Source organism: Barbus barbus, assembly GCF_936440315.1.
Source record: "Barbus barbus genome assembly, chromosome: 6".
Lineage (NCBI taxonomy): Eukaryota > Metazoa > Chordata > Actinopteri > Cypriniformes > Cyprinidae > Barbus > Barbus barbus.
This window is the reverse complement of record NC_136734.1, coordinates 36,638,685-36,658,914: the sequence shown is the minus strand read 5'-3', so window position 1 is coordinate 36,658,914 and position 20,230 is coordinate 36,638,685. Positions and strand designations below refer to the sequence as shown.

At 39.1% G+C, this 20,230-nt stretch overlaps 1 protein-coding gene across 1 annotated transcript in view; it reads right to left on the bottom strand.

The window, feature by feature from the left end:
- Positions 1–20,230, bottom strand: part of LOC306871197 (laminin subunit gamma-3-like) — a 74,851-nt gene that overhangs the window by 29,762 nt on the left and 24,859 nt on the right. The window contains exons 3-9 of the mRNA XM_079418971.1: positions 15,187–15,317; positions 14,297–14,463; positions 10,500–10,688; positions 9,793–9,910; positions 7,431–7,529; positions 5,466–5,602; positions 4,784–4,900 (exon numbers count right to left, since the gene is read on the bottom strand). Coding sequence (XP_079275097.1) covers positions 4,784–4,900; positions 5,466–5,602; positions 7,431–7,529; positions 9,793–9,910; positions 10,500–10,688; positions 14,297–14,463; positions 15,187–15,317 — 958 coding nt within the window. The remainder of the gene's footprint in view (positions 1–4,783; positions 4,901–5,465; positions 5,603–7,430; positions 7,530–9,792; positions 9,911–10,499; positions 10,689–14,296; positions 14,464–15,186; positions 15,318–20,230) is intronic.

Here is a 20,230-nt window from a genome sequence, read left to right as displayed (position 1 = left end):
CGTGACTAGAGAACTGGATTCTCGGGATTCGGGATTGGCTCTCCTGGCCGTGACTAGAGAACTGGATTCGGGATCGGCACTCCTGGCCGTGGCTTGAGAACTGGATTCGGGATCGGCACTCCTGGCCGTGGCTTGAGAACTGGATTCGGGATCGGCTCTCCTGGCCGTGGCTTGGGAACTGGATTCTCGGGATCGGCTCTCCAGGCCGTGACTTGGGAACTGGATTCGGGATCCGCTCTCCTGGCCGTGGCTTGAGAACTGGATGCGGGATCGGCTCTCCTGGCCGTGACTAGAGGACTGGATTCGGGATCGGCACTCCTGGCCGTGGCTTGAGAACTGGATTTGGGATCGGCTCTCCTGGCCGTGACTAGAGAACTGGATTCGGCACTCCTGGCCGTGGATTGAGAACTGGATTCTCGGGATTCGGGATCAGCACTCCTGGCCGTTGCTTGAGAACTGGATTCTTGTGATTCGGGATCGGCACTCCTGGCCGTGGCTTTAGAACTGGATTCAGGATCGGCACTCCTGGCTGTGGCTTGAGAACTGGATTCGGGATCGGCACTCCTGGCCGTGGCTTGAGAACTGGATTTGGGATCGGCTCTCCTGGCCGTGACTAGAGAACTGGATTCGGCACTCCTGGCCGTGGATTGAGAACTGGATTCTCGGGATTCGGGATCAGCACTCCTGGCTGTTGCTTGAGAACTGGATTCTTGTGATTCGGGATCGGCACTCCTGGCCGTGGCTTGAGAACTGGATTCGGGATCGGCACTCCTGGCCGTGTCTTGAGAACTGGATTCGGGATCGGCACTCCTGGCCGAGGCTTGAGAACGGGATTCTCGGGGATCGGGATCGGCACTCCTGGCCGTGGCTTGATAACTAGATTCTTGGGGGCGCTCTGAAAGCGCGGATTCAGAGGTGCGCTCTTGTAGCGCGGAGCTGGACGGAACCAGCGGAGATGAAGGATAGCTGGGCGGAACCAGCAGAGACGAAGAAGAGCTGGGCGGAACCAGCGGAGACGAAGAAGAGCTGGGCGGAACCAGTGGGAACTCAGGTGGGCTTGCCTTGGCCACGATCGGCGGCGGGTTTGAGAAACTAGGGGTAGATTTCAGCGCTGACCGGACAGATGTTAAGCATGGGTCTGAAACCTTAGCCCCCAGGTCAGCGCTGCTGGACACCCATTTTCGGGCACACGGGAATGCCGCGGAGCGCGGCGGCTGTATCCTCTTGGTCACGATCTGGTTTGAGTGGCACTTCGAAATGGTGGTTCGCTCTACTGGGGTAGATTTGGAGATTGGAGTGGTTGGATGGTTCTCGACTGTTGCGCCTACGGTGAAGGGAGAGTCGGCCAATAACAGCACCTGGTTTATAAATTTGAAAGCGAGGCAGGGTTTGTGACAGCTGGTGATTGGGAATAAAGCTAATCGTTTAGGCCAGTCCAGAATATGACCTTTAACGTCCCGTCGTTCCACCGCACCTGACTAGCGAGTTGGAGGAATTCCTCAACATACTCTTCCATGGAGCGATCTTCTTGGGCGATGGAGAGTAGGGCTGATTCCGGATCAAAAGTGGGATTCATCTTTTTAACGGTGAAGGTCCGATCTTCTGTCACAGAAGCAGCTGGACACAAAGGTAAGTGATAACACTGTGACTTTATTTCCAAAGTGAAGGTGCAGCAGATCGTGATGAGAGGTTAGTACTATATCTTGAGGCTTGATGTCTGAGAGTCAGGCAACTGAACTGATACTGTCCTTTTGCTTCACAGGTTGACGGAGCGAGACAGATGAAGAGAGCCAGAGTCAGATGAGGTAATTCCCAACCGAGACGAGTCTGCAGACAGGGGAGACAACAGGACGGAGAACAGAAGGTAAGTCTAAGAGGTAAATAGTCAGACGGTATACTCATCGGCTTATGGTGTGTTGTAGAGGAGTCCACATTGAAGCAACGAGATCGGACAGCTACTGTGACTGAGGTGAGTGATTTTAAAGTGTCCTTGATGACGGTGGTGACGAGGTGCAGGTGTGAGTGATTAAGAATGCAGGTGAGGCTGATCGTGGGAGTTGAGTGGGATGAGAGCCTGGCCGTGCTGTTACACACTGAAGCATTTTTCAAAATATCTTCTTTTATGTTCCAAAGAAGAAAGAAAGTCATACAGTTTTCAAATGGCATGATTTAAATTTTTTGAGAGAACTATCCATTTAAATTCATGTCAACATTTTATTTTTAATGCATAATTTTAATTATAATTAAATATTTAATATTTGTTTATACTGTACATAATTACACAATAAAAATGCAACACAAAAATGAAAAATATATTAAAATATTACATATATATTAAAATATTATGCAACTGTACTTCTCTCTCTTACAGCCTCATTTTTGTTTGGATCCCAGCATATAAAGTCTATACTGATTAAGGGATTGTGATTAAGAGGAAAAATAAACTGCTAAAAGAGTTTCTGTATTTCCTAAAGCTCTATTAAAGGGATAGTTCCCCCAAAATTAAATTACTCTCATTTAGTTTTTTTGTCCATAAAATGGAAATCAATGGTCCCCAAACTGTTTAGTTACCAACATTCTTCAAAATATCTTCATGTTCTGCAGAAGAAAGTAAGTCACCTTTGGAACAACATAGGGTGAATAAATTACGGAATTGTAATTTTCAGGTGAACTGTCCCTTTAAGTTACACAGTGAAGATCCTCCAGCTGTTACACAGAAGAGATGCAGATCAGTCAGTGATGGTGGACAGGCTTATAAATCAGGTATTTATTCAGTATTTACCTCATTGCAACCACAGTGAGGTGTGCTAGCACTTTTTCCCGGTGTCATCCCACGCCACCCACTATACTAAAAAACCCAGCGGCAGCATCAATGCAGCATATATCAGACCTTAACAGAGGAGTCTGGCCTTATTGCTGCAGTTCTATTGATATTTCTGCGTTTTATTATCAGTACAATCTTAAATACGGGAGGAGAAGTTGGGTTGGATATCACGATTAAACCCCGGGTTTAAATCAATCTCAGTGATTAAAGGATTGAGCCTAATTTGTGCCACTTGTCTCAGTTGATCACATTTGATACGGTTCACCAGCAAATTCTGATTGCCGGAGAGATTTATGCCAGGCATATGGTTGGCTGTCAGGGTGCACGGGCCAAGTTGTTCATGGACACAATGTGGTACCTGGATGAATCTCTCTGAGGACGGGAGACGTTTAGATCTCCCTCCAACACCCATCCCTAACTCTAATCTCACAGCGACCTCCGTTTCTCTCCATCTGTGTTTGTGACTCCAAGACAGCTTGCGACCAGCTTTTGGGAGGTGTGTATGTGTGTTTATATGAGGGCGCGTGTGTGTGACATGTTGTTTTCTCCTCAAAGCTATGATAAATGTTCCACTCTGTCCTCTCACCATGGAGCAGATGTACCTCTGGGGAGATCACACACACAGTCTGGCTCAGTCAGCCAGCTAAACTCTTGGCTTGGCTGCTTGGCTATGGTATCTCGTCTCACCCCTCTGTTGACATGGCAGCCTCAGCGGTGTCAAAAGCCCAAAGCTGTGCCCAGCTAGATGAGCTATTCAAGTTAAGAAACATTCGCACACAAACACACACTCCTCCCTCCAATACTCAAGACAGACTTAATCAGGAAAACGTTCCTCCTTCACATCAAAATTTCCTCTCCACCGAGACCGGTGCTGTGTAAAAAGCATTAAAGATCCAAATAAAGAGCACATCGCAAATCAGAGTGATGTTCATGAAAAGGATAATCTAAAAAGTCCTTGGATATTGTTCCAGTTGTCAGGGTAGCTGTACTCTAAAGCAAATGCACGTGAATGACGAGAAAACAGTGGGAAAGCAGAGGGAGGGAAGGAGAGCAAATGAGATCGTTGAACGCATCGAGGGAGCAATAGATCTCGGCGCATTTTAGCCGAGCGGCCAGAATGGCACAAACAAGATCTGTGCCGTAGCGATAAGAGAAACGGCACCAAGTGCTGCAAAGAGCTGTAAAAAGGGCAATGCTGCATTTCTGTGGCCAGTCGATTTTGGGAAAACAAAGATGTATGGGACTAAACACGCACATTAGGACCTTGTGGATACATATGAATCCTTACTATTCAATTTATGCTGCAAAAAAGCCACATTCGTTTATTTCAAGAGTATTCAGTACAATAACGTTGTGTTGGTAATGGTGTATTTGTCTATGCCCCACTCGTAATCCATCAAAAAACTACGTGAGATATGAAGACATGCTATTAACAGGATTTCTCCCAGAGCGAGCAGCCAAGTTGGTTTGGCTAAGTGTCTCCACGTGGCGATAAATTGCTGTGTAGATGAGTAAATCCCCTCAGCATGTCCACTACACTCAGGGGACCTGGACTAAAACTAGCCTCTCTGGACTGGCCTGTACAGCTGGTTTATCTTCAAAGGCTGCTCTATAAACTACTATTTATGGCCAAGCGTGCTAATTCTAGCCCATTGTTTATCATCTGTTTGTTTGTTTGCATAAAAAAGAAAGCTTTGAATAAATTACACTACCACACACAGTCAAACCATAAGCTATGGTAGGTTCAGTAGAGTTGCTCTGAAAATAACAGACTTAAATGTCTGTTCAATTTTACAGGTTTACCTTATTTTCCTTGTCGTAAAAATATTGTAATTGGCAGCAAACTATATAACTCAACAGTTGTGACAGAGACTGTAAATCTCATAACTAGTCTATAATAGTTTCAAAGAAGGCCAACTCTTACATGTTCTAAGAAGAAGTGTATATTTGTTGTCCTACCAGGTGCTTTGTAGAAGCCATTCTCCTCTCTGTAGGGCAACAGATAGACTTCTCCCTCCTTCCAGATGAGGGATTGTTCGTGCCCTCTGGTGAACACACCCTTCCAACCATCTGGATCTGAACACAGAGTACACACAACAAAGTCTGAGATCATTGGTGAAAGTGCTTCCATTGTGCTTTTATTGTTTAATACAGAAATGTTCTTTACAAATCGAATCAGCATAACAAAATGTTACATGGAATATTAAAATGTTAAACTCAGAATGTGTTAGCATTTGGTTTGTCTCTCTTTTGCTTTAACTCAAAATGTTTGTGTAAAGCCTGATGGTCATATTCACCAAAATAATTTTAGATGATCTAAAGAGTATCTTGTATCTAGTATCTAGAACCTCTATACAAAGTATCACATAATCAATCAATTTGGCACCATAGATTTTTTTTCTCTCATTTAAAATGTTAAAAAGCCCAAAACCAATCTGATTTTAAACTTTTTTTTGTGTGTGCTCTCAGTTCTTTTGGACCCCACTATATATCTCGACTATTACCTGAAAAATAATAATAAAAAATGCTGATAAAGTGAGTGAGGAAAGAAGTGTGTGATTGCAGTGGAAGGCAGGAATTGTGAACATTGATATTCAGAATGTAAATCATGTCAAAACAGTATAAATGTTTGATAAATCACCTTCTAGGAAGTCTGAAGTAATATTAATTGCCATGTACTGATTGGAGGACAAACAGGCGAGGGAGTGTCCAAAGCAAAAGCATTTTTTACAGCCATCTGGATTTTGCAGTTGGAGGTTGAAAGAGCCTGGTTTACACCTATAACACATATAAAGACACACAAAGCAGACATACAGTACACTGGTAGATTGTCCAGGTTTCCTCACATTTATCAAAACAATTTATGTAAAGATCTGAAAAAGGTGGTGCTTATTTCTTGAGCTTACAGTGTGCAGAAAAGAGTGCAAATCAGCATTTCTCCATTGATTTATTATAACTGGAGTTATTTGTGTATGTGCGTATGATGTGACCTAATAGGAAGCTTATTAAAGGAATAGTTCACACAAAAATTGTAATTCTGTTTGAAACACTGAAAAACTGTTTAGTTAACCAGTATCTTCACAATATCTTCTATGTTCAGCAGAAGAAAGAAATTCATACAGGTTTGGACCAACTTGAGGGTGAGTAAATGATGACAGAATTAAAATTTTTGGATGAACTATCTCTTTAAGTAACAGAGTAAATATATAAGTACAACCCGTATTCCAGAAATGTTGGGACATTTATTAAATTTGAATAAAATGAAAACTAAAAGACTTTCAAATCACGAGCCAATATTGTATTCACAATAGAACATAGATAACATAACAAATGTTTAAAGTGATAAATTTTACACTTTTATCCACTAAATTTTATGCCTGCTACAGGTCTCAAAAAAGTTGTCACAGGGGCAACAACGGGCTGAAAAACCAATAAATTTAGAAAAGATTCAGCTGGAAGAGCATCTAGCAACTAATTAATTTAATTAAGTTCAGAGAAACTGGAGAAATCTCTGTGCATAAGGGACAAAGCTGAAGACCTTTGTTGGATGCCCGTGGTCTTCGGGCCCTCAGACAACACTGCATCACTAATCAGCATGATTCTGTCATTGACATTACTAAACGGGCCCAGGAATACTTCCAGAAACAACTGTCTGTAAACACAATCCGCCATGCCATCTGCAGATGCCAACTAAAGCTCTATCACGCAAAAAGGAAGCCATATGGAAACATGGTCCAGAAGCGCCGTTGTGTCCTGTGGGCCAAGGCTCATTTAAAATGGACTGTTTCAAACTGTCTGGAAAAGTGTTCTATGGTCAGACGAGTCCAAATTTGGCATTCTTGTTGGAAATCACAGATACCGTGTCCTCCTGGCTAAAGAGGAGGGAGCGCTTCCAAGGTGTTATCAGCGTTCAGTTCAAAAGCCAGTATCTCTGATGGTATGGGGGTGCATAAGTGCATACGGTATGAGCAGCTTGCACATTTTGGAAGGCACTATGAATGCTGAAAGGTATATAAAGGTTTTAGAGCGACATATTCTCCCCTCCAGACGATGTGTATTTCAGCAGGACAATGCAAAACCACATACTGCAGCTATTACAACAGCATGGCTTCATAGTAGAAGAGTCCGGGTGCTGAACTGGCCTGCCTGCCGTCCAGAACTTTCACCTATAGAGAACATTTGGCGCATCATTAAATGAAAAATACGTCAAAGACGACCACAAACTCTTCAGCAGCTGAAAGCCTATATCAGGCAAGAGTGGGACCAAATTCCAACACCAAAACTCCAGAAACTCATAACCTCAATGCCCAGACGTCTTCAAACTGTTTTGAAAAGAAGAGGAGATGCTACAACATGGTAAACATTCCCCCGTCCCAACTATTTTGAGACCTGTAGCAGGTATACAATTTGAAATGAGCTCATTTTGTGCATAAAATTGTAAAGTTTCTCAGTTTAAACATTTGTTATGTTATCTATGTTCTACTGTGAATAAAATATTGGCTCATGTGATTTGAAAGTCTTTTACTTTTCATTTTATTCAAATAATAAAAAAAAAATGTCCCAACATTCGGGTTGTAATTAGCAATGATATGAAGCAGTAGTTCACCTGTTGCAGGACTGACCCTCCACATTAGTCTTGCAATGGCAGCGTCCATCTTCGGCTGAACACACTCCTACACTGCCCCTGTTGTCACACTCACACAACCTTTTTGAACACACACACACACACACACACACGAACATACAGATGAGAGAGCCACAACTGATGTGCCTGTAGTGTGCGGGTCAGTTTGTTTGACGGCCTCAGGTCAGAGGTGCTCTGTTGGATGTAATATTTATTTATTTATTTTTTTATCTCCCTATGATCTGCTACATGGCCTGAAACCACGGTTTTACCTGGCTTGCCATTACACATAATTCTCCTATCTGACAAGTAACCTCCCTCCTCTCGTTTCTCTCTCATTTCATCTTTTTTCTTTCAGGTTTCGCTCCAGTGAACCAAATAATTTGCACCCAAAAACAGTGACCCACATGGGCCACATGAAAGTGTAGTGGTGTATAAAATTTTAGTTTGTCGTTTGCCTTTCTCCTGTGTTTTCTTCTGCATTACACCATTATTTGCGCCACTGAATGAGCACATACAAAGTGCAAATCTTCTCAGGTGGATATAATCTGTACGCAGCTCAATACTGAAATGTTTTTCTTTCCTTCTTAAAATGATTAAAATAACAGTAACAGAAGTAACAGTACAACTGTAACAGACTCTAACACAATAAATTTAATATGAGGCATAAATTAATCAACAAAAATGACCGTTACATTCCTCTGCCTCCCCCTGAACATCTATTTCAACATTTACAAAAAAAAAAAAAAAAAAAAAAAATCACTAAATTAATTTGAAATAACAGATATTCCACTTTTATATTTGTCCTATTTTTATTTATTTTTTTATCTCAGGACTGCCCACCTTGGGTGGGCATGGAATCATCTGCCATCAAATCTGGCTGGCCTTTAAATGTAAGTTAATCAGAATTGAAAGATCTTTAAATAAAATGTTTCTAACCCTATAGTTATATAAATGATTGTTGTATGGTATCATGTGAAAAAAAAATAGGTGCCTTTTACCCTTTTTCTTGTTTTAGTCCCGTTTGGGGCAATACAAAGTTTAAACCAGGTAGATTAGACACAGGCTTCAAGATTTGGTCTGACAAGGGCATTGAAAGGATAGCAGATAAATACATTAGCAATGTTATTTGAGGAAATACTGTAGTTAATACACACTATGAATATTTCTACAAAACATTTCTTTAAGTATTTACAAATAAGAAATGTCATACTCAAATCACAAAATAATTCCCTTGCTATGCCATCATTGTCTATTTTGGAAAGGAAAATGGCAAGGAATTGTTTTAGTAAAGGTTTAATTTCATCATTATACAATAAACTGGTGTCAGGATCAAACGACTCTTCAAACTGAAAGTTGGAAGCCTAGAGATCGATGGATGTCCCTGACACTTGCTTAAGATGCAGTGAGTTTAAAGGTACACTATACCATTGTATATAGGAGTGTGAAGAAGCCAATCATTTTTGGAAAGTTGTGAAAAGGATGATAGCGAAGGATGATATTGTCATTCCACTGTCAATATATGTATTCTTCAAGCAAAACGGCTTGAAAAATCATTTTTTATAGAATAGATAGATAGATAGTTTCAAAATGTGGAGTTGAAAATGTGTTGATAGAAGATATAGAGGTGATATTGTATACTAATGTAAAACACTGAGAAGTAATTTTTTCCTTTGATTTTGTTTTTGTTCCTGTTCTCTCTGTTACGTGGAAATTTCTATGCACAAATGTATAGTTAAAATGTAATTTAAAAAAACAGACTACTGTTCAAAAGCTTGGGGTCAGTTAGATTTAATAAATTAATATATTTATTCAGCATAGATTCATTAAACGTATCAAAAATGTCAGTAAAGATATTTATAATGTTATAAAAGAAACTGTTTCCTCATACTTTTACAAACAAGCACTATAGTATTACAATGTTTTTATATATTTTTCTTTTGATATGATATAGGACAAGATTTAGAATCTTTCCTCTTGTAGAAGACATGTTTTCCTGTGTCTGCTGGTTCTATATCTCGTCAAGGCTGTTCTCCATTTTTGAATCTTTCAATGTTTACAGATAGTCTGCAATGGTGTACTGTCTTTTTAGGGCTAGACATGCCTTAAAAGGTCTCCAAAAAGATGATATAATTGTTTTATTTGTAGTGTAATTCAATTAAATTGAATTCGATTCACAGTATTGTTCTGTTCCAAAGGTGAGTGTGAAGTATATTGGCCTAATTCTGCTCTGCGTGAGTTTTCAAATGTACTAGTCAGACATTTCTGCAGAACTCTGCATGCAAAAATCAAATGTTTTTCTCGTAAGACAAATTCTTGGTAGGGATATTATCGCTCTCATTACCTGCATCCACCAGGGCCGAGAGAATGGAAACCGGATTTGCAAATGTCACACTTCACACCAGACACACCCGGCCAGCACATACACACTCCCTCTGCATCACACTGCAAACTCACAGAGCCTGAAGAGAGACAGAGAGAGCGAGAAGACAGATTTTCATAGCCTTCATAGTGCATGGAGTAGTTTCAGTTGCATTAAAGAATAATTTCCTTGTCAAAAAAATTCTGCCAATAAAGGTTAATAAATACTAATTTTAACATATCTTATACACACATTTTGCCACCTGAAGCTAAATCAGATATTTCAGATACAAGATGAACACAATTAGCATGTATTAAACAGCAACAAATCATTTTAAAAGTGCACGATTTTTTCCCTGGCATTCTGGGAATTAAATCCATTATTATTGCAATATCCGAATGCAAATGAATATTTAAATATTACACCAATAGGCAGCATATTTGATATATTTTAAATAAGCTTTTTTTAATCACTCTTGCACTTGTTAATATTAACGATAATAAAAAGAAAACCCATGTTTGAATTTGTGTGTGAGAGACTTTTCTTAGCTCTAGTCACTTCAGAGCTGTATAATTGCATGAGTGTGTGAGGATTGAAGATTACATGGGCTTGATAGAAGATAGCAGTGAAAGTGTGAGTGAGTGTGACTGATGCACAATTGGTTTGTTGTGTATGTGTGTATAACTCACCCATTGCATTACAGTTACAGTTTTGGCAGGTCTGCTGCAGTAAGGATCTAAAGAAGTTCTCTCTGCATCTCTCACAGTGAGGGCCAGCTGTGTTTTCCCTGCAGCCAACACAGCGCCCCCCACTTCCCGTGCTGCGGTACTGCTCTGCATCAAACACACATTCATCAGCAAGACCACTGCAGTAACACCCTGAGAAACAAGAGAAAGAAGTGGAGGAGCGTATAAGGATGAAACAGAGGGAAAACAGGCAAAACAGGAAGAAAAACAAATAAAACTGATTAAAAATAGCAGCTGATGTTCCTCTAAAGCTTTCGGTCAAATTCACACCAGCATGTTCAGTCTCAATAGGCTTTAGATCACACACACTACCTAATAAGCTCCCCTGCCACAGGCCCCTTCTTCTCAACATATCATCGAACCAGAACGCACAAAGTCAGCTTTTTATGCACCCCGCTACCTAGGTGAGCAATGTGGGACATTACTTGTTTTATTACATCTCCATCAGTCTATTTACTCTGCAATAACCATCACATTATCACTTTCTAATGGGACACAGTTTCTCGAACTGCCACTGAAAAAAGGAGTGCATGCTATTACAATAAAGGAAATGTGCCAAGGAAAGGGAGAAATGCTTATTCAAATGAATTAAATCTCAATTTATTTTACATTAAAATACTTTCTTAATGAGCACAGACAACTAAGCAAACACATTTTTCAAAGATTACTCTAAAACATAAACTAGCATTCCAAAAGGGTTTTGTAAAGGAATTAATACCTTACTTCAGCAAAGATGCATTAAATTGATTTAAAGTGACAGTAAAGACTGTTACATTGTAATGCTGTTTTTTTCTATTCAAATAATCTTGAAAAGAGTATCATGGTTTCCAAAAAAAAAAATTAAATATGCAGAAAACACAACTGCTTTTAACTGTGATAAGAAGTATTTCTTGAGGAGCAAATAAGCATAATATCATCGTGTGACACCGAAGGCTAAGTAATGCCTTCTGAAAATTCATCTTTGCCATCAAAATAATATATTTTAAAATAAACTGAAATAGAAAATAGTTCGAAAAAAACCCCCCAAAAAAACCTTCCAAAACCAAAACTGCACCAAACGCAAACCTTTGAATGGTAGTGTACAATATGTGGCTCTTTAGTTCTACTGAAACAGCTCTTTGGCCAGAAACAACAACATTAGGAGTGCTTATGTAACCGGTTCTACTTCGGCTCGCTCCGAGCGGGGTCTCCGGCGCTCTAACGAGGAGGCTAAAGGCCACGGCCTCTAGTGTCAGTCGCCAGAGAGCCTCTTTTTGAGATCAGGGGAGTGAGGTTTACACGCACCAGCACTTACTTGCCTACGTCTGTTACACTTACAGTACATGCACAATAAACATCTTGATTTCAGCTGGAATAAAACAGTCATTTGTATTTATATAAATGTCACGTGAATGCTTTAGTCTGACTGAAATAAATCAGTTTTTTGGGATTAACAAATCTAGATAATGTGATTGAACTTTTGCTTTATCTAGCATACATGTTAATCGGATTACAATGGCCTTGGCATTGAGCGCATGCTTCAAAACACAATAAATGGCCTGTACAAAATATTTGAGTATCCATATGTGTCATGCATACATGGACAGACAGACCAAGACTAAAGATCATTGCACACAAAATTTTCACACGTTAAAAAAATAAATACGACCTCATGTTGTGTCAATCACGACTACACTATTTTCTGCGTTCTTGCATCCGTAGCATGCATTTTGTTAGGAAAGAATGATGAATACAAAAAAAAACATGCAAAAATTTTGGACTCAGTGTGCAAGGACCTTAACTCAACTAACCACAAAAACCTGCTGGAACTCCATTATAACTATGCATGTAAAAGTATTTATTAATTCAACCAGTGGTGTGAACCTGGGGCAGGACTACATGTTTGTTGTACAATGCCCGACAGGCAGAGTTCAGGACACCTGTTTGAAAACTTCTGAAATCCTTATTTTTGCAATTCTGTTTAGTGCCACTAGTGAAAAAGAACAGAGAGAAAATTGCATATTACTGTGAAACTACTGTGTTAAAAGACATCAAAACAAACTGAAGAAATGGAAACAAATTTAGGAGCAATTGGTAGTATTTTCTAATTATGGCTGGTTTCACATAGTTGCAACATGTTTTAGTAAATATGCACATTTAAGATGAGTGTGAACATAATAAATAAACATTTCTAGGTAGTCCTAATTACTCTTCTAATTTTTAGTCATGCAGAGTAGAGCATTGCAATTTAACAAAGACTTTCCATTGCATATACAAAGAAAACCGTGGTAACAAACAGCAACAAGCCGAATGAGAACAAGGAAAACAAGGATTTTGTGCTGTTTGCAAGCTAGATTTTCATCTTTTCTCACACACTTTCAGATTGGTGAGTAAAAAAGATGTCCTTTGTCCATCTGTTTGAAGCATTACAAGAGAGGCATATGGTGGAAGCTTTCAGAGTCTGTCATGCAAATGATAAACTTGGCAGAGTCTGTGACGAAAAACTTTGTGAAGCAGCCATGCACAGAACTCCTCACCAACAGATAGTGCTGCTTTTGCAACCAGAAACCTGTTTATTCATTAAATCCACTTTGATGAGAAGGAACAACAATTACCAACAGAAACCCATCTGTTGACCACTGAAACAGAGAGTTAATTAAAGGAACGTGGAGCTTAGTGGAATACAGAATGAAAATAATTAACATGGCTTTTGTCGCCTTATGGGTTTGTCAGAATAGCCAATTACAGCATCCCCCTAAAGTATTTACCAGAGACGCATGACAGCACATATGCACTAAACACATTACACGAACAAAACTTAGTTATTGTGTTGAAAGGCTAATGATGTGTTGTTTGATTGAACTACTGACTGCTGTGAGCATCTTCGTGTAAGACTGTGCTGTAAATACAGTGCAGATATTGCTATGATAATGCTGATGATACGGTAACTTCATATGGAGGTGACATTGTACTGTACAACATGCAAAGCTAACTTTTGGATTTTACAAACTTCTTTTAAGGTAAATGGTTGCATGGAATTGATCTACAGTACATTTTTAGATAGACAACTTACCACATTAATTATTTGTTTTCATTAAATCAGCTCAGTTACACTGAGTAAACCAAGCAAATTAAATCACAGCCAATGTGCAAGAGGCAACAAATTAACTTTTTAAACAACTTCATTTGAAAGTTAATTTGAGAATGTAAAACTCTGCAGTCTCCAACAGAATTTCATGTTTAATGAAGTTTAAAGCATTAAATATATAATGCAGATGTGGAGAAATTCACTGTTAATTTTTCAAATACCCCAAACACAACGTGCAGATGTGCAGAGGAGTCCTCAGTTAAAACTTCAGTTCCATCTGACTGATTTAAATTTACATATGTTACTTCAAAACACAGAAAATGGATTAAAATGATTTATTATTAACTAGTAAAATGAAAAACACTGTTAAATTAATCATGCAATGTAAAATTTATTTGGGGCCTATGCATTTTTTCAGCTCTTTTTCTTGATTATAATCTCAATGGTTGAGGTGTTAATACATTTATGAACCAGATAATACAACTTTTAACTTTTAACTGAATTAATGAGGAAAAAAGACTTAATATTATATGTTTTGCTTCACTTTTTTTTTTTTTTTTTTTTTTCTCCAATTGTTTATTTATCACCACTTGTCTTTATCAAATTTGAAATGTGGGATTTTCAGGTTGAAGGTGAATTTAGTCAAACAGATAAAGAATTAGCCCGTACTCACTCACACACTGGTTGGCTGAATCGGCGGTGGCTCGTGCCCATGGCCGGTCCTGGTAGAAAGGGGCACAGTGCTGACAGTCGACCCCTGCAGTGTTGTGCTCACAAGCACACACCAAACGTCCCTCCTCATTGGTGAAGCAGTCACTGGCATGGCCATTACACTTGCACCTGAAAAACAGTTGAGAGAACATTAGCATACTTTTAAGGCTCATTGTCTCTGTGGACACTCATAAAAAATTCCTTTTGCCTAAAAAAAAAAAAAACAAATACCCAGGATGTGGTATACTGGGACGGGAAGAACAAATGAACCAGATGGTTGAATTTAAAACCAAATGACGCCAAAACACAAACCAAATTATGATATGCTACAGGGACTTTAAAAGAAAAATATGAACAGAGTTGATCAATATTGTCAGATATATTAAGTAGAGATGCTTTCTGACCACAGTGTAGATACTGCATTTATTATTTGTGTATTTTTACCAACTTAGCCTGATAACTACTGTAGCAGTTTGTGCAGTTTATTATAAGACCAAATAATCAGAGAAATGTTAGAAAGACGCTTTGATATGTGAGCTGTTGACAAAAAAAAAAAAAAAAAGAGACGTGCACAAACTCAAACACAGACACAAACAATATACAGATGGTGACAAACACAAATATGCAAACACTGTCTCTTCCACATCCTGTTTATATTAGAAATACACTGGCAAAACTCTCTCTCTCGCTTACTAAAGCCCAGTTCCCCTTGATATTTAGAGCTCTTCTCTCTTTCTAATTGTTCTATTCATCTTTCCCTCTATTACCATTTCCCTTCATTTGCTCCCTTTCCCTTTTCTCAACAAAACAACAAAACATCAGTGACATCTACATAGTTGTGTTTTTATTTACCTGCCCCCCACGGAGAAATCAGAAATGGCATAAAAATATGAACGAAGCACTTTGGGATCTTTGAAGAACTCGTCTCCGAAAGTGTTCAGTCTGTCCAGAGAGATGAGGATATCAGTAGCTGTCACCCAGTCCTAGAAAGAGAGAGGGACATTAAATGAATTAGTTTTTACTAAACTCAAAAACATGAAATACTATTACTAAAGTAACCTGCATGAGGTTAAATCAACATTTGAAATATAGATTAAGTAGGAAAAAAATCTTAAAAATTCAGGTTGCAGCTTTTTACAGTGCACTCTGATAAACTGAGAGCCAACTGTTATATAACTGTTCTAAGATCTTAACATGTAAGCAGCTAAATATAATAAATTAAAAACCAGTGAACTGTTATAGCTATATATAGCCATTTGTTTAATTTAATAACCAAGATATAAATTCAAACAAAATATACAGTAGCTAAACATTATAAAAAAACTAAATCTGCACAATTGCAAACTGAACATGTCAAGATCCAAGCCAATCATGATAAACTGCCCACTAAAATCTGTTTATGTACGGTTGTTTTTTTTCTAGATTTTGATTGCAGTGCAAACTGGTCTTCAACATTCTTAAAACCCTAGCCATTTACCACTTCAGACACTGTGGCCAACAAAGAACATGCAGACAGTCCTTTCTGAGTCATTTGTTTTCAGCTCCTTCGTTCATATTTAATGTACTAAATAATTTTCAACTGCTTTAGTCTCTTCAAAGTAAGGTAAAAAGGTAGACAATGTTTTGTTTCTTGGAAGGGACAATGGGTGGTCTTGTTTCCAATAAACGTTCTGTAGCTACATATTTTGTGAAGTTTTGATCTGAAAATAAAGCTAATCACTCACTTGTCTACATTTTGTACTACTTCTTGTGAGGCTCTGTAAGAAATTCACACATCCATGAGCAAAGTGTTGTCACTTCTGCGAATGGGATGCGAAATTGCAAAGCGTGCTAAGTGTGAATGCTGTAATCCCAGGGATCTCAACTCTGGTCTGTGAGATCCATTTTCCTGCAGAGTTCAGCTCCACACCTGAACAAACTAATCAAGGTCTTTGGGATTACTATAGAGTTATAGTCATTTCACGCCTACATAATAGTATGTGTGAATCCCATGATAGATTGTGAATACACTTTCTGAAGGATCATGTGACACTGAAACTGAAAATATATTAAAACACAAAATACTATTTTAAATTGAAATGCGTCAATATTACTTATACAATATAACGTTTGTGTACTGAATGTATTAAAACTGAAAATATATTAAAACATTTTTTTGAAAAGAAAAAAAAAAACTCAAACTTTTAAACGGTAGTGTATTAAGACCCTTTATACAAGTGCTGTATAAAAACATTCAGACTTAAATAATTCGATTTTATGTAGTCAATCCAATTTTATCAATGTAGTAAAGCAAATTAAAATATTACCTGAAGAATATTTACTTAATATTAAGTTGACAACTTACTGCTTTAAACTAGAGTAAAAAAATTAGGAATGATCACAACATTTTTAAAATGATCTTTAGAATATATATCACATTATATATAATAACATTCTGTCAACCCCCGACTACCCTAAACACATTTTGTTTCTCTCAAATTTTAATTTTACTCTCCCATCAGGCCAAGAGCTGTAGGTAACTAACAGAACTCACATGACCATACCCACAGCAGATTTACATGTCCACATTATATACTACATGCAAGCATAATTTCAGAATGTACTTTATTACAGTTTTTTTGGATTGCTTACACACTAAAATTAAAAGTAGTACACTATTAGCAAAACCTTACACTCAAGAAGCAAAACATCAGCCCATATTTGCACAACTATAAGCACATTGTCAACCTCACACTTGTTGCAAAACTCTACACACAGTGATTTGCAAAACACTAAACACACTTAACATACATTACACACAAAAATCTATCATGAAGTCACTTCCTTGCAATACCAAAGCACTGACTGTCAAATTACCGCACCGTCCAACCAATTGGTTCAACACAGTCATCAGGTGTGCAAACACTTGTTTGCTTAATTGTAGACACACCAATCAGGTGTATAAGCACTATAAAAAGCAGCAGGTGAGTTCATTGGTCTTCAAGCACAATGGAAAGAGTCAGAGAAAGAGTAAGACGACGGCGAGGAGGAGGAGGAGGAGGAAGAATCAACAGAGGAAGAGGTGGAGGCCATGCTGGAGGAAGAGGAAGACAAGAAGGTGCTCAAAGAGGACCGAATCTGACAAATGAGATCCGCGCAACACTGGTTGACCACGTTGTCAACCACGGCCTGACGCTGAGGGAGGCTGGACTGCGAGTACAGCCAAATCTAAGCCGATACACAGTGGCAAGTGTGATAAGAACATTTAGACTGGAAAATAGGTATTGTAAAAATATCACCATATCAAAAAATATCTGCACGGTTTCAGTAACTGCTTACAGTACTGCATTCTATGCAGTATCAGCACTTGTTACCTTTTCCTGTGAAATTACTGTACTATTGTGTATATATATATATATATATATATTTTTTTTCTACATAGGATTGAGGGTCAGGAACGACAAGGGGGAAGGCCTCCTATGTTCAAAGAACAGCAAGAGAGGGAGATAGTAAACATGGTTTGGGCCAACAATGCTATAACACTCAATTAGCTCCAAGCTAACATTGTCAATAACCATGCCAGTTTCAACGATATCCATCAGGTCTCAACATCAACACTGGCACGCATCCTACAGTTTTTTTTTTTTTTCAATTGCTAACACACTAAAATGACATGCACAGCACAATTATTTAAACTGACACACAGAGAGCAAAACTTCTTAAGTCTCAGTCTAAACACATTTTCTGCTTTACACAAATTTAGCATTTCAAAATGGCACTTTTTAAACACACTGAACACGGTTCTCTGCACAACACACAACAATCTGAAATGAAGTCACGTGTTTGCCATTTCAAAACACTGCCATTCAAAATGACACATGAGCTAATTGGCCAATTACATGTGCCACCTGGCCAAACACCTCAATGGTTAATTGTTAACACTTCAATCAGGATGTAAGCACTATGAAAAGACCACAGGTGAGAACCTTTTTGTGAGAACAATGGAAGACATTGCAGAGAGAGGAAGAGGGAGGTTGAGAATAAGAGGGGGAGGAAGAGTGAGAGGTAGGGGTAGAGCAGGTAGAGGAGTTCATGGCCGAAGAAGACAAACACTTTCAAATGAAATCAGAGCAACCTTAGTAGATCATGTCATCAACCATGGGCTGACAATGCGTGAGGCTGGACAGCGACTGCAGCCAAACTTGAGTCGTTTTACTGTCGCCTCTGTCATCCGGACCTTTAGACTGGAGAACAAGTATGTAACCAAAATTTCATGTAGTACACATGTAGTATACCCCATGTCATAGTGTATCAGTTGGGTGACACCTGTTTACTTAGTGTATGACATCAGCCATTCATGAACTGTACAAGTTTCCTGTACAATGTACTCTACTGTGGGGGAAAATATTTAGGCTGCATTGTCCAAGCCCTATATTTATTTTTATTTTTTCTAAAGGACTGAGAGACGACACCATGGTGGAGGAAAGGGGCCAAATGTTCACCGGGGTACAGGAAGCTGGCATTGTAAACTTGGTTTTGGAAAATAATGAAATCAGATTAAGAGAAATTCAAAGCCACATCATCCAAGACAACACCTTATTCAACAACATTCAACGAGTCAGTCTGTCCACATTGGCTCGCATTCTCAAGCGAAACCAAATCAGAATGAAACAACTTCATAAGGTGCCGTTTGAGAGAAACTCTCAAAGAAACAAAGAGTTCAGACGAGCATATGTGGATGTAAGTACTATATTGACTGCAGTACACCACACGCAACATTGTTTCCCAGTGTACTGGATAACACCATATTGACTGATTTTTGTTGTTTGTTTTCAGGGAGTACTGGAAATGGATGCTCATGCAATCCCACATGAGTTCATCTTTATAGATGAGGCTGGGTTCAACCTAGCAAAGACCAGAAGGAGGGGAAGAAACAACATTGGCCACAGGGCTATAGTCCATGTCCCAGGGCAATGTGGGGGTAATATAACACTCTGTGCAGCCATTACACAGAATGGGGTCCTCCACCACCATGCCCATATGGGCCCTTACAACAGAGCACTCATACTTGCATTCTTGGACCAATTGCACAACATAACAGCAGCAAATCAAATCGATCATATGCAATACATTGTTGTCTGGGACAATGTGTCTTTCCACCGCTCTGCTCTGGTTCAGAACTGGTTTCAGCAACATGCACATTTCACCGTCCTATATCTTCCACCGTATTCTCCATTCCTCAACCCTATAGAAGAGTTTTTCTCGGCATGGCGGTGGAAGGTATATGATCTCCGTCTCCAGGCTGAGGTACCCCTCATCCAAGCCACGGAGGAGGCCTGTGACCAGTTGGAGGTAGCAGCAATGCAAGGATGGATTCGTCATTCAAGACGTTTCTTTCCAAGGTGTCTTGCTAATGACAACATTGCCTGCGATGTTGTTGATAATTCTCTGGCCAGATCCGGCTAGGCGACGAGACCATGTCTAGTGTGTTGTGTGTGTGTGTGTGTGTGTGGTTTTTTTTTTTTTTTTTTTTTTTTTTTTTTTTTTTTTTGTAACCGTACAATACGTAAAGTGACATTTTGTTACAGTATTATGAATCTCCATGTCAACATTTTGGGTGTGTTGAGAAATAAATGAGTTTCTTCAGTCTGCAACATTGGTCTTGTGTAGTGTTTGGTGGATGTACTTTATTTGTACTTTGTTGATGGTAGACTACTCTAATCATAGGGAAGTAGGTGGTGATGGCGCAGTGGATAAGATACATGCCTTTGGTGTGAGAGACCCGGGTTCGAATCCACTGTGAGACACCAATGTGTCCCTGAGCAAGACACTTAACCCCTAGTTGCTAAAAGCGTCAGCTAAATGAATAAATGTAAGTAGAAGTGCTAAAAGTGTTTTAGGTTTATCACAGCAGAGT